This window comes from Girardinichthys multiradiatus, chromosome 19 (genome assembly GCF_021462225.1).
Source record: "Girardinichthys multiradiatus isolate DD_20200921_A chromosome 19, DD_fGirMul_XY1, whole genome shotgun sequence".
Classification (NCBI taxonomy): Eukaryota; Metazoa; Chordata; class Actinopteri; order Cyprinodontiformes; family Goodeidae; genus Girardinichthys; species Girardinichthys multiradiatus.
The window spans coordinates 28755579-28771736 of record NC_061811.1 but is presented as its reverse complement, the minus strand read 5'-3'; the positions used below and the strand labels follow the sequence as shown (position 1 = coordinate 28771736).

General features: G+C 38.7%; 1 protein-coding gene across 1 annotated transcript; it reads right to left on the bottom strand.

The window, feature by feature from the left end:
* Positions 1-1758: 1758 nt before the first annotated feature.
* On the bottom strand, positions 1759-3572 carry nkx2.9 (NK2 transcription factor related, locus 9 (Drosophila)). The gene is made up of 2 exons (XM_047345964.1): positions 2948-3572; positions 1759-2752 (listed from the first exon to the last, which is right to left on the bottom strand). Exons 1-2 carry the CDS (start codon positions 3105-3107, stop codon positions 2166-2168), a joined length of 747 nt encoding a protein of 248 aa, XP_047201920.1. The 5' UTR covers positions 3108-3572; the 3' UTR covers positions 1759-2165.
* Between the last annotated feature and the right edge of the window lie 12586 nt (positions 3573-16158).

The window sequence follows — 16158 nt, the reverse complement described above, 5'->3', positions numbered from 1 at the left end:
TTAATTGCAGAATAGAACTATTTAACAATAAAAAATATATTCTGTATTATATGTGAAAATCCAAAACATTTGTTAACCTAGCTGTCTATTTATGTTTTATAATTTTTTTTATTAATGTTTCATAAACATTAATAGCCTGCTCTTGTCCAAGAAGTTTATAAACACATTATTTGGAACTTCAAAAAACTTCTTCCATGGCCTAGTTTATGTGCATCTCCTAACTTTCTTGGGGCCCCCCAGGGCAGGCCAGTGAGTAAAACTATAGGATGGACAGACCAATACAAGCCCGTCCCATTCAGACAATTCTTCTGACTAACTTAAAAAACCAATGGCAACCTCTAAAAGCCCGTCTTTGTCACTCTTAAACCCCCAAGATGCTCTAAAACACCATTGTGTGGTTAAACCTCATAAATTTGTTGCAGGGACTGATTAAACATCACAAGAATTGAAACACTAAAGATTTTGTCTCAGTCCCCTTTGGTGGAGGTACAAAGGTCCATTCAGGGAGAGACACCCGGACAAAGAAAGCGTTTAAGGGGAGATGCTGCTAGCTGAGGGGTTCGGCCAGTCCCCTCCATATGTGATGCAAGGTGGCCCTAGTGATGAGGACAAAGGGCCAGGTGACAGGGACGATGAGCTGCGGGGTCACAGGACGAGCAAACAACATTATAGGGGGCGTGGAAGTGAAAGGCCCCCCCAGGCACTGACTTGATTTTAAACACAGAGACATATTTTTCATTTTGGACCAATGATCAGGTGGTCATGCTTCCACGAGGGGGATGATAGAAGACGTTTTCATCTCCATGGGAATTGTAGAACAAATCTGACTCAACACTGTGAGGTAACCAGACCCACCTTACTGTTTGCCTACACTGGCAGGACAGGAAATGTAAAAATAAAACAAAATTAAAATCAATAACATAAAAACAAAGATAATTGCGACATAAAAGAAGAAACTGATCTGCAATAAGTTAATTCCTCTTCAATTTATGCTACTATATGAAAAATTCACTTTCTCTCCAAACAGGTATGAAACATACCTACATTTCCAGAATAAAGCTAATAAATGCTTTTAGTGCACTTTCATCAGAATAACAAAACTTGAATGATTGAGCAAAGCATCTCCTGATCCCAGACCCCAACACGTTGATGTCATAAAAGATGCCGGGTATGCTCATGCTTAACCAAATCCAGTCCTTTTAGAGGACATGTTTGCTCAGCTTTTGGCTGCATAATTAGTTTTTTTACACTATAAAAGCGTCTTGAACTCCTTTTATTATTCTTAACATAGATTTTTATCCTATTTGTCTAAACTATTTAAATGAATACAAATAATACATATGTAACACTATATATCATGATACAAACACATTTAATTTATTTAGTAAAAAAAAAAACATAAATTTTCTCCTTACATATAAACCTGGCCAGAAAAGAATGAAATGTTAAAATTAAACAAAATGTCATCCAAATTCATCTCCTTATTTATGAACTTTAACTATAAATAAACTCAATATATGTAATGATTTAAAGTATAATATCAATATAAATTAACACTTTTTCAATTTTTTTGTAAAGTAAGCACCTATTTCCCCTTTAGCCAGTAAAGAATAATTGTTTCAAGTACGCATAAATGTGCTCAGTCAGTGATGTCAAATTACATCAATCTTACAGCTATGATTCACGTGTAAAAAACACATTACTCGAAACAAATATTAATTCAAAATAAAATATTTTATTCATAATTTTTTTCCACATAATGACACAGTTTAAACTTTAAAGAAAGTCTCCTGGAAGACAAGAAATAACAAAATAATACATTTTATTTTGCAGATAGAGGCTAAAGGCTGATTTCTTCCTATACACCATCCCTTATCTACTGGAATGCGTAAAGTATTTATACAAATAATTAAAAAGATAAAAAAATAAAACAGGAAAGTAAAAAACATATAAATGCATTATCACTTTAAAGACGTCCTACATGCTGCAACAAGACAAAGCTGTACAAAAATAATCACAACACCAAACAAATCCAAATAAAATGTGCAAAATAGTCTTCGTTCTAAAGTAGAAATCTAAATGTTTAAGTTGCTCAGAAATTTGTAAAACATTTAGAAAACATTTGATGTCATTCTAAATGAGTTTGTGCATCTACACGAGGAATCTTATTTTAGAGGGTTAAAGGGGACCGAGTCGCTCCAAAAGTCCCTCCAGGCGAATCTGGAGGCCGTAGCGGCTGGAAAGTGCTGCTGGTACCGGGGAGGAAGAGAACCGGAGGAGGCATGCTGGAGAGGTGGGAAGGCTAAAGGAAAAGGCACCGCCTGAGGATGAGGAGGAGCAGGAGAGGTTAAGCAGCTGACTTTATCCGCCTCAATGAAGCAGGTGTGGAAGGGCTTCCCGTCCCGGACCAGAATCGGAACAACCACTCTGCGCAGCAGCGGAGGATGCGGTATGTCCGCGTCCGACGGAAACGCGCCTTCGGCCCGGCCTCTCTTCATCTTATAGCGGTGGTTCTGAAACCAGATCTTCACTTGGGTCGGAGTGAGGCTGAGAAGCCGAGCCAACTGCTCCCTCTCCGGTCCGGACAGGTAGCGCTGCTGGCGAAAGCGTCTCTCCAGCTCCAGGGTCTGGGCTTTGGAGAACAGGACGCGGCGCTTCTTGCCCTTTTTTATCTTCTCCGGCTCCATGTCAAGGGACGAGTCATCCGGCTTGGTTGAGTCGGGGGACGGTTCGAAACTTCCCTCATCAGAAGCTAGAGGAACACAGAAAGAAATTAGCATTTTAGTAAAAGGGAAAACGTTGCTGGAAATAATGTTTGTTAGCTGTTCTTTTAAAGAGCTCTTCCTCTTCTGAAGGACGTTGCAGTTCTTTATATTTTGCATTATAATTAAAGATAAACAATTTCTCTTAGAAGGCATTTTGCCTGTAAAATCGATCATGCACTTACACACGCAGGGGCTCCGATCGCACTCGATCCAGGAGGTGTACGGCGAGTTGGAGGAACAGGAGGAGTAAACCGAGGAGGACCGCGGCGCAGCCTCCGCATCCTGCTCAGGCAAGTCCAGGATGCTCCTGACGGAAAAACTGAACCTGCTTGGTGCAGTCATCGCGTATTCTCGGTGCAATCCTGTTTTTGCATTAAACGGAACCGAGCCCTCAAAGTAAACCTATAACACTTTGCTGCGATGTCCAAACAACGGTCCGTGCGCCGAGCCCAGTGTTACCCAAATAGCGCTCTCCATGCGCTGCCCGTTTATAAAGCCTCCCCCTCCACCCAGTACCTGAATGGCTGGAGTGCTGTCACCAATGATGGCTGGGTGTGGACTCTGGAAAAAAAAGAGAAAAGAAAAACTCAACAAAGAGCCAAGGAAACACTCGTCATCATTACAGATTCGTCCCGTATCGTCCAACTGAGAAACAGATAATGGTAATTGTTGGAGCTGAATCACGTCTTGGGTGGCAACTGACAACAGAGCCTGTCCCATCATCAAACTGGCCCCCTCCTAAACCTTTCACTCTCACCCCCTTTCTCCTACTCTTGTCCAAACAACTTGTCCAATATTTGCATACAAAGTGAGCAATTAGCGTGATGCCCGCAGAGTTGGTTTAACTAATGCGCTACTAATGTGCGGATCGCTTGCAGGCGTGAGAAGTTTAGAGCTTTATGGACGATGGAAGAGTCTCAAACATTCCAACAGGATTCCCTCTCCTTTTTCTGACTTTCCGGGATAATGCATGGTTTCATCCAATCATATGATGCGAGAATAAACGCTCATTTTAGGTTTTAGTACTATGTGGTCTCAGATGAGGCCTACAAGTTGTAGGCCGTGGAACAGCGTGGTTTGAAGCAGGACGTCCACTGAAATCTTTTTTCATACAGTTCTTGTCGGCCAGTTATTGTCTTTAGAAAAATGTGTTGAAAAGTGGATCTACAAGCTTTCGAGTGCATTGACAAACTTACAATTTAGCTCATAGTTACTGAATAAAATTAGTTGAATTCTCATTTACTTTTGAAATAATTTTACTCAAATTAAATATTTTTGTTACTGAAATAAATTTGTTTTGTCCCAACTCATCTGTTTTATACTGGCTGAAATTTTACCAAGCAATATTTGTCAGTTATTATTTTATTAATCAACAGGAGGTACAAAACATCTGCACAATCAACCGTTCTTACCCAACAGAACATTAGTTAAAATCTCTCAATCCAGAATAATCTTATAAAATATACATTTTAAGCATACAAGCTCAGATTGGTCAATACAAAATCTATCCAGTTAGCAATCATACAGTCATTACTCATTAGGGTCTAAGTTTTGAGGATGCAAGGGATATTTCCTGTTCTTGTTCTTGTTGTCTGCAGATTCATGATTAACAAGCATCTGCACTGATTATTTCATAAATCTTCTTGTTTATCATCCGTGTTAAAAAAAGAAACAAACATAGGGATTAATATCCAATTAAGTAATAAAAAGTTCTTTAAAAAAAAAAACCAGGGTTATCAAATTGCAGTTTGCTAGCATGTTAGCTTTATTGCTGCTAAAGCAGGAACCAACATTTTTTCTTCAGCTCAGAAACTTTCCCAACCACAAGTCTCATGTGACTTCTGAACTTTGATTAAGTTGCTATATAAACTCATAATACAGCCCATGAAAACATATCGATTTTGTCTGCAGGACAAATGAGAATAACTAGCTAATATCTGACTTAATTTGCATCTTTAGTTAAATCATAATGAAAATGTTGAGTTATAGGATTTATTCCCAAAACAAAGCAATACATGGTAGAATTAAACCATTATTGAATACTACATTTGAAAACCAACATGCTTGATTAAAGTTTAAATAATTTTATTAGCCAAGATTTAATAACCTCCAAAATTCATTTTCTTTGCAGAGAAAAGTTATTCAACTAAACAGAAACTTTAATACCAAAGTTACAAATGTGTTAAAATGACTATTTGCCACCTGAACACAACACGCCCATTAACGTCTTTTTAGGGTTCTTTGCTTTATTAAACTGGACTTTGTTGGATTATAATGTCTGGTCTTAATAAAGCTTAAACAAAGAAGTTGAAAATAGGGCTTGTTTATTCCATCTGAAAGGTTTTCAACCACTGTTAACGTCATTAGACGTCTGGTCCTCCTGGTAAAATCGCTGCTCTTTGGGAAAATAGAACCCAGAGGGCTTTATAACAATGGTAATCTAACATCTACTATAAAATAACAGACATATTTTAAGACGTATTATTTGCCTCCCAACACGTCTGTTTTCCTCTTATGGCAATGATTGATCACTCCTGGCAAGATTTTATTAATTGGTCAAATAAATCATCAACAATGTATCATTCAGCCAGCACAGAACATAAACATAACATCTTCCAATTAATTACTTTTCTGTGAATTTCTTGATTTAAAAGTGACTCAACAATAAGTTGTGTGCAGGCTGCACTGCGATGCATTATTGTTTTTAACAGTGGATCCAGTCTGATGCGATGCGGGATTTTCTCTCCTTCACTGGTATCGAGCCTCATCCTCTTCAGAGAGGTGTATCTATGAGGGCCGAGGAGGAGAGTGGTGGAGGACCTGCCTCCCTGCGTCCTGGGTGGTCGGGCGAGAAGTTGGGGGGGAGGTGGGGGCATCACCAATACATGCCAACCAGAGGAGGGGAACAAAGAGGGAAAATGTAGCCCCGCGTCCGAGACCCGTTGGAAGCATTTGTTCCAGTCAAGATTTTGCATTTGTTCAGTCGGCTATAATGGCTGATTGACGCCCCGACACAATGCGCTTTAGCTTCACGGGATAAATCTGAGCTTGTTCTGTGTTGTCATGGTTTTCAATGGAGCTGAATGGGATCTAGGACACTATCTACTGCTCCGCGTCTCCTGCCCCACCGTCTATAGGCCGGAGCAATATTACATGTGTAATTAAGGCCGTATTAAATTCCCTTTAGATTTCAAAGCTCAGCAAAGTCGGTGACTTGTTTTTCTCCAAGCTGCTTGAAAAGCAATGTTCATCACTGGCTTTGCTGCTGCTACATAAATTATGTGAATTAAACAACCAAAAAGTGATCCCAAAAACAAAAACTGAAGAACTCTTATTAGACTAATTCTATTTGTGCATGATATATATGTATATATTATAACAGGAAATGTAGTTTGTATCCAGAGTTGAGCTAGTTAAGCCTCCATGTTAGAATAGATTTAAAAAGTAATATTTCAGAAATAATTAATGCCTTAATCAAAACCAATTCTTATTTTATGTTCATTTTTAACACAAGAGGACAACCCAGATGACAAAAAGATTCTAACAGTTTAGCTAGAATGTAGCTAATTTAGTTGAGGAAATACAACTCATTTAAAAATTTTAATTAAAAAAAATTATTAAAGTCTAACCAGAAATAAAACTGAAAACCAGCTTGTTTTATCAGTGTACTTGATGGCTGACAAATACCGATTGACTACAGTAGCTATATCAGGGTCAGCTAAAGTGGATTGCTCACAGAGGCCACTTGATTGGAGAGCAAAAACACGCAAAAAGCAAAGAAAAAGTCATGTCCAAAGAACGGGAATTTCTCTTTCCACAAAGACCCAGCAGCCCCCTTAATCTATTTAACACTCACAGGCTTCAGCCGAAGTGGGCACTCTGCTGCTTCCAAGAGCCCTCCACTGCCAAATATTTACTCTGTTGTTTAGCCCTCCATTCCCAATCCCTCCTCGGCCAAAAGGCAGATTTTTCTCACAAAGTCCCATGGAGTCTTCGCTGCTGTACCGACAAATTCAGTATTTTCCAGTTTAGGAAATGTTTTGTAATTGTATAATTAAACAAAGAACCAAACATGGAAAGAAAAGGCAGATCATGAGTAAAAGTTTTAGTTTTGAATGTACACAGCCTTAATGAAAACATATTGTTTAACTGCCTGTGAGTGTTTGGCTGTCACCTTGCAGGATGATGAATGTGCACAGCATGTTTCACATTCTGCCTAAAGAGAAGGTTTTCATTGTGTTTAGTCTAAACAGTCACAGAATCATATACGTGTATGCTTAATTGTTTAGTCAAGTTTATGTACTGAAGCTACACTAAACAAATTAGGTTTGTGGGGTATATTAAATATTAGGCAGATTTTAAATCTAATGCATGCCATAAGCTATATTAACAAATCAGATTTATTGTTTTTTATCAACTGTAGAAGAAGGGGAAATAATTCTAAATTTCCTTTTCACAGTTAATATATCTCTGTGTTTATCTGGGTCTTTTTTGAGGCCAGATGATTAGGTCAGTGCATCTGAAACTTTTTTGTCCTATGAGATCAGCCAGAAAGAATTTCAATAGATACATCATATAATGCACTTTGTATTTTCTTTAAACCAGTTATTTGTACTCTGGATGATCTGATGCCACTTATTAGAGAGCAGTCTATTAGGTTATATATGCACTACAGAAGAACTCAGCATCAAATCTTTCACCATCACTCTGAATTTTCTTACAAGTCAAACAAACAGTGACTGTAACCACAATTCAGCTCATTTGAAGCAAGGTAACCTCCTGGTGCTGTCTATAACTATTACACTAAGTGTCTGACCTCAACATGATGACTAACAAGACCCAATGATACATAGGGTAATAAGATGTAATCAGCAGAGCTTCGGCCGTTTCTACTCCTAAGGGTGTATCCATCACCTAGCAGCCACAATGACCCCTCTGTTAGTCATCAGCATACTGTGGTGTCTCAGTGCAGCATCTCACTGCAGCAGCTGCACCTGCCGCTGATCTCCTCTGCCCTCTCGGTCTCCTGTAAATCTACTATTAGCATTTTGGAGGGGGGGCTGTAGTTGGGGTGGGGGGATAATTACTTGGCAGCCACATCACTCTCTCTGTGGTAAACTGGAGTCTTGTGAGGCTGCTTGACCATGCAGCAGCTGCATGTTGGTGCTCTCACTGAGTACAAGTCAAAAAGTCTGGTTTGTTTAAGCACTGCAGAAACACAAAAAAGGCCTTTGTGAGTTCACAGCATTTTTTTCCCCTCTCTGTTTTGGTCAAGGGAGCTGAGAAAACAGGAAAGCATTGGAAGTGAGCTGAACAATGTTGACTTTATTTGTGCTACATATTTCTGGTTTTGGACGGGTATGTCTCTGCCAGATTTGTACAGCTAAACGCAGAAAAAATTGTCCATTCGCACAAGTTTGATTCGACATAGAAAATCTGTTAACATCAGTTTTCAACTCTTGCCCCAGAAACTCAGTTAGATTTAGGTCAAGACTTTGACATATATTACATAATATAATACATAATATTTATCTAACAGGTTTTATTCCAGTTTTGTCCTGTATTTCCCATCAACTCTGAGAAGCTTTCCTGTGCCTGCTGAACAAATGCATTCCCACAGCATGATTCTGTCACCACCATGTTTCACCATAGGAGCACAGGAAGGTTCAGGGTAACGTGTGCTGTTTGTTTTTGGCAGCAGTGTCAATGAGCTTAATTTTGGCTTTCATTGACCAAACCAGGACGTTTTAATGTTCGTTTTAACAACTTTCTTCATGCTACTATTCCATAAAGGTTTGATTTGTAGAGTACATGACTAACAGCTGTCCTATTGACAGATTTTACCATCTGAGCTATGGATCTCATCAGCTCCTCCAGAGATATCAGAATATTTTCTCATCTTGGCCTGTCAGTTTAGGTAAACATATTTATCCCTGACCTGCCCGTTGTGTTCGTTGGTCCTCATGATGCTGTTTATCCTCTAATTTCTAAGAAACCTAAGAGGTCTTCATAGAACAGCTGCATTTATACTGAAGCCGAATTACACACAACTGGACTCTATTTAGCAATTAGGTGACTTCTGATGGCAGCTGGTTGCACTGGATTTTATTTCATGGCATCAGAGTAAAGTGGGGTGACTAGAAATGCATGCCACACTTTTCAGTACTGCCACTTTGTTGTTTGTCAACCACACAAAATCCCAGTAAAATACACAGAGGTTTGTGATTGTAACATAAAATATGAAAAAGTTCAAGAAGTGTGAATACCTTTGCACTGGCACTTTAAGCATTAATTAAAGGCACTGTAAACCTTTCTCTGAACTGCCTGCAGTGTGATCACAGGAGGTACCATTAGACAATACACTCCTTATCATAAATAGATTAAAAAAATTTAATTTACACTTTTATGTTCCAATTACGAATTCTCTTTCATTTTTCCTTGCATTATTGTTGCCTTCTTCGAATCAAAACGTTCAAACAGACAACCTGGTGTGTAAAAAAAAAAAAAACAAAGTGCCAAAACCCCTCTTTTCTGAACCATGTATCATACTTTGTCGCCCCCTACAGGAGAAGAAATTAGAGACTCTCCTTCCGCAGCTTCTTTTCAGACCCCTTTTTAAGCTTTTGGGTGGAGTAAAAAATCCTATTCAGACTGTTTATTCAAACACAATGACTGGTCAGCTCTGGCAGTCCACCTGTGTCTCATATATCTACAAAATATTTGGACTTGTTTTCCTTATGCAGCCTGACAAGTATACCCACATTCAATAAGTTAGAATATGAGTTCCGATGAGGTTTGTTTGTCAGGTTAATAGTACTTTTTGAAAAAAAATAAATAAATAAAAATCGACATTTGAGGAAGAATTACACATACTTTTCATTAAGCCCATATTTCTGCACCAAATTTTTTTTTGGTCTGATGTAATATTCTAGTCTTAAACGTAATGTTTTCATTATTTAACAGAAATAAATGCTTGAAAACTTCAGTCATTGTGTAATTAATCTGTAAAATTGGTTTTATTTAGTAAATTTAGTTACTGAAATAAATAAACTTTTCAATAATATTCTAATTTATTGTATTGGTCGGTATGAGGCACAAACTATCAGTAATAATCTGACAGGAAAGGTACTCAGTGACTGCGGAAGCCAATAGATGCAGCAGACATTTAACCTGATATAGCACTGATCACTATAACTTGGTGCTCTCAAATAAGTTCTGACCAAAAAAAAAAAAAACGTAAATAAATATGTATATTGGCCAAAAACACAGAATAAGGCATCATAATGAAAGATCGCAATGCATCATCCAAAAACGGAAACAGTATGGCACAACTGCAAGAGATGGCCATCCACTTAAACTGACAGGCTGCACAGAGAGGGAGTAAAGGGTAGCATGGTAACTCTAGAGGAGCTGCAGAGATCCACAGCTCAGGTCGAAAAATCTATGGAGGAAAACTAACACTGCAGATCACCCTGAACCAATCAAAACTAGGGTAACACATGGTGGTGGATGTACCATGCTGTGGGAGTTCAACAGGGACTGTGAAGCTGGTCAGAGTTGATGGGAGGATGGATGGCGCTCATACAGGACAAACGGCTCTAAAAGACTGGGGTGGAGATTCACCTTCCAGCAGGACAGCAACCCTAAAAATAAATCAAGGGTATAAATGGAAATGTTTAGATCAAAGTATAGCTGTGTTAGAATGCCCCGGTCAAAGTCTAGGCAATAATCCAGTAGATAATCTGCAGAAGGATTTGGAAACTGATGCTTACAAAGGCTCCCCCCTTAATCTGACTGAACATACGCTACTTTGTGCAGACAACGTCGTCTGTAGATGTGCGACGGTGGTTAAGACAGCAGCTGTAACTGCAACAAAATGTGGTTCTACAAAGTGTTGTTGTCTCTGGGGACTGAAAATAGACCACAATTTATGCAGATGTTAAATGTTGTCCACAAGATGGAGCCATTATGCTTGAAAACGAGTCTATCCTGTTGTTTTCTACAGTGTGTCGGCGCTGAATCAGTGGCATCAGTGGCCCTCTGCAGAAAGCGACACCAACAAGGACACTGTGGGACAGCTAATGAAATGCAAAGCCTGATGTTTAGTATTAGTCGCAAAAAAGAAGATAAGAGATGCTCTGCATCTGGACCCCAACCGTGTTATCTCTCTCCAAATGTGCTGTTTTGTAAGGAATACAAGTTATAGATGTTTTTATTTTCCAGAGGCTATCAATAATAAAACAAAAACCCTCTCAGAGGAGCATGTCAGAATCCCCTCTGGCATGCTCCATCTGGCTCGCTTCGGCCTCTGTTTGCAGATATTAAACACTGCGCCCACTCTTTTACTAATCTAACACGCCTGCGTGAAAAATCTGACGCCGTTGCGCCCAAACATGACTAATTGCTGGCATTTTTCTGCGCCTAAACGGGGATCATAATGGATGAAGAAATTTAATATAGGTCCCGTTCAGGTATGAGCCAACGGTTCATGAGGTGGTGGTGTGTTCTGTATCAACACCCCATTTGCACTTTTCTGCACAAAAAAGAACTGCGTAAAAGCGCAGAAAACGAGGAGCTCTCCGCTTTTCTTCTCGGTGTCTTCGGCTCCAAATTAGAGCGGGATGAAATATTTATTACTAATGCATGCCAGGTGCCAGACGAACAGATGTCAAAGTGATGTATGCGCGAAAGTGTCGTAAATGGTGTTTCTTCTCGGGCCCTGTGCGCTGAAGCCCGGGCCTGGCCTCTGAAACAGGACTACATAGGTCGTTAACCCGCGTTCGTCCTCATTAAGGCCGCACTGAAGTTACCGGGCCACTCGGCCCAAGAGGAGTGCTAACCTGCACAAAGACTCTAAAAGTGTCACAGGCGCGTCTCTTTTAGCTGCATAGGTCAGAGTCATCAGTGCGCGTTATTTTAAGTGCGCATTTCTTTTTTTTTTTTTTTAAAGTAGCAATGTCCACTCATTCAGCATCCATATAGGCCTGTTTTTCTTCTGTCAAACAGCTAGGGGTGAAATCAATATTCTCTTCTTTAAAAATAAAAAAAAACACAACTTAATCAGTCGCGTTTCCAGGGACAAAACTGCAGCCTACACACAGAAACACTGCTCCACCGTAGTAACTGTCAGTTTGGGGACAGTTAGACTATGAGATGACAGACCTCCAGCCCCTCTGAAACAAGAAATCACTGCGCGTCCCCATAATAACCCTTTAGTGGTGACTTGGATTTTCCACATGATCACACTGGGAACATTAAACCACCAACTGGGAGCCATTTTTTTCTTTCTGCTACTTTTTCCACGTAGAAACCCAGTGGCTCTGCGGATTGTCTAACAGGCGGCTTTATCTGTGACTGAAAATAATGCCTAGACCGTTCTTTTATCATGTGGTAATTAATGCAAAATTAATTAGATCATGGGGAAAATAGCATATCGCAAAAAACTATGGGCACTGGATAAATAAATAAATTTAAAATATTATGTGAACATGTAATTATGGGGTAGTACAAATTAATTGATACTTATAATAATAATAATAATAATAATAACAACAATAATAATAATATTGAACCCTAACATATTATAATTTCTACAAACCTAGATTTTCTTTCTTGTTCTTTAAAAGGTATATGATTTTTCAAAATTCAGTAGCGAGTATAACTTAGACACTTTAGAAATGTATATACTACTGAAATTCTAATTACAATAATATTAGTTGTGATAAAAAAAAACCGCGACCCTGCAAGGATAAGTCCGTGCATGAATCGATTGATTGATGGATGGAAATAATAATAATAATAATAATGATAATAATAATAATGATAATAATAATAATAATTATTATTATTATTGTTATTATTTCTTCCTAAATAAAACCGCATTTTCTTCTAGTATAGAATTTTATCAGTCCGAGATTATTTCCAGAAAAATAATCATTTATCATCCGTTTATGGCTATCGGCACCTCAAAGATAACGGTGAGATCTGATTGGCTAAGAGAATTTAAAAAATGTATGACATAATAATGTCGCCTGGGCTACCAGTGTTTTTACTAATGGTTGATTACAAGGAATGCGCGGAATGCACATCCTTACATCATCCTCCCCGACTTCGTAATTCCATTTCTTATAGATGTGGAGTATTTCACATTATTTATTTTGGATTATTTATTTTTGTCTTTTTCTTTATTTATCCTATTATGCATGAATCCGGTCGTGCACTCGCTTATAAATATAAGCAGCTTGGAGGAAACGCATCCGGAGCTGCATCCTTGTATTAAACCATGACCAACACTCGTTTCATAAGACGCCGTTTAGAATCAGTTTCTTTATTTACCGCAATCATGATGGACCACATCCAGCCCCACATCTTCAAACAGCGCAGGAATTTCTTGGAGCTGTTTCGATAAGTTATGATCGAAATGCAGCAGGAGGGTTACAAATAGGTTTGAGCAGTTTTATTGTTTGGTTGATAACAAATACAGCCCTAAAGCAGAGAACATGGAAATGTTCCGACTTTCTCATGTCTTCACTTGTTCAAAACGCGATAAATCATAAAATATGTGTGATAGGAGACTTTATAACACAAGAGATGAACTACATAATGTGGGAGAGTTTCAACCGAAAGCACGGCGGTTTGCAGTGGCTATGGCAGCAACATGCAGGTAAACAAACTTAATAAATGTTTTTCTAAGTTTCCTTTGCTCTGTTAATAACCCGTGGGGAAAGGTCAGAGCAGTTAACGTGTGGTTTAAACAGATATGTTTTAGTTTGATGAGCTCTCATAAGAAGGAGGCATCTATGCCAAGAGGAATTTGAGATGCATTAATTTTCCTTGCTTGCATATTTAAGGACAAAAAGCATAAACGAATTGGGAGAAAAACGTTTCAGTCTTCAGAAAATGTGAACTGCATAGTTCCATAATACTTGAAAAAATTAGAAAAAGTAACAGTGCATTTAATAAGGAACAATTGGTCTAATTTATTGTGTACAGGAGCATAGTCAAAGAAAAACTGTAATCCTAATAAGATTACTGATCCCTTTAATTCACTTGTCTCAGCAGAAAATTGTTGAACTGAACAACAAAAACATTAGAGACAGTAGGTCGACTGTAGTGCTTGAAATTATTCTCACACACAGAACAGAGGAGAAGACTTGCACTGAAGAGAGGGCAACTTCCAGCATGTCCTGCAAAGAGCAGGACCGCGCAATGTCTGAGAGGGAGATGTTGCGTTTAGAGACAATTCAATCAGACATGAACTACCTGAGACGTGGGGATGGAAATCCTATTAGCAATGATTAATATATAAATGAAGTTTAATTGGATATATAAGGGGAAAATAAATGATTATTTATTTTCACTGTTATTATCATTAATACGATTATTATTACTATTATTATTATTCACCCAATTTGCATTGTTACATTTTATTTATTTATGGTTATTGTTTTTGTTTTTTGGTTTCTGACTGCTTATGGTTCGTTTTGACCCGTTACAAAAGTGAAAAATGATAAGAATAACAATAATAACCATATAAGGGCAAAAATAGAAACAGAATCAGGGCCTATTATTATTCATTTAGTAGATGAGCGTTAACTTGTGTTACCCGTCATGGATCAGCAACATTTATCTGGGTGGTGGTGGTGGTGGTGGTGGTGGTGGTGGTGGTGGTGGTGGGGGGGGGCGGGGGTGTACGTCTCCGTCCACTGTGAAAGTGCTGAAGATGGAGCAGCCCGCAGAGACGTCTGATCCTTCACCGCTGACCTTCTGTTATTCCAGCCAACAGAGGCAGCTACATAGAAACAAGTCGAACACGTTAGACCGTAAACATTGTCCCTGGCGTTGGAGCTGAAGAGGGTGGGCAGGTGGGGCGGAAGGCGTCCTGCAGTGGCAGGTTTTAGGGGGAAAAGGTCTTATTCGGTCTTGTTAAGGTAAAAAAATATCCGCGCTATAATCTACGCTTTACCTAAGCGGGTGTATTTATTGACTTCCAGGGAATTACGGCCTCCTCACAAGGTGGGAAAAGGTAAACAAAACACAACAAGCTTCCCCTCCTGCTTCATCTAACCCTCAGAGCTGTGCGTGCTGGAACAAATACCGAGGAATCATCTATGTGTACCTTCTGGCCTCTCACAGCCGCCTCGCTTGTTTAATGTCTGCAGAGGTTTCAACAATATTCCTAATTGCACATAGTGTCGTTTGATGTTTATATGCATGCTGATCCCTTTAGACTGGGAGATGAAGGTCAGCCCTTTTTTAGAAAAAAAAAAATGAAACAAGATAACCCAAAGCATGTGTCATAATGGGGAGAAAGTGGAGGTGCAAAGTTATGGCGTGTTTGTTTCTGGTGTAGGGAGGCAACACATCTCTGTTGCTGCCTGCAAGTGAGCTTTCTATCCAGCCGGTGCATATTAAAAACGCTACAAACAGTTATTGCTTGAATAATTTGCGTGCAAACGTTGATTCTGAAGAACTGTTGCAAAGCAGAGCTACCATAGGTCTAAAAGCCTGCAGCTTTCAGGCGCGTTTGGAATATTTATATAAGGAGCATTTGACCTGTCCTGTGCGCGCAGCCACGATCCAAACGAAACAGATTAACATGTCATTTATTTCATTTTAAATATTTAACTTTCATTTATACAGGTTGCGTCATTGAAATCCAAGATCTTATTTACAAGAGAGTCATGTCTGAAAAAAAAAATAAAAAACACACAGCAACAATACAAATACAATATTCAACTCAAATTAAATAAACTAAATATGATATGAAAACAAGACCAAGTTTCATAGGAAGATTTCTCTATTTTTCACGACGAAGAAATTCATTTGTCTGGGTTAAACCTAGAGTATCAAGAGTAGTTTTACGCATGCGAGTTGGCGTTTTAAATGGGATCAAACTGTCAGATCTAACTCTGACTTCAACTTCGGATCATTTTTGTTTTTCTCCAAAAAACTCGTAATGTTTACTTTTTGGTAACTTCAGCCTCTACAAAAAGACTCTTGCAACGTTTTCATGCATAAAGGAGAAAGTTTGGGTGACTAAATCAGAAAATGTAACGGGATTGGGATTGCAAAAATCATCTAACTGTGTTGCTCAAAATTAGATTATTTTAAATTTCTTGAGTGGAAAGCCCCAATAATTTTTTTGTTGTTTTTTTTTTTTTACATTTACTAATGTGGAACTAATGTTGCAACTGATGAAAGTTCCGGACAATTTTAAATGAAGCGGTTTCTATTTTTGCTGATGGGATTTCCCTGATCATCACTAACAGGAGCCATATTTTTGTTGTCTGTCACTCTTCAAGAGGTGAAGGATCTGTTCACGATTCCGCGTAAAACCCATCCTATCTGTCTCCATAACAAACACATTCATGTTGGTTATCCCCAGCTTTTA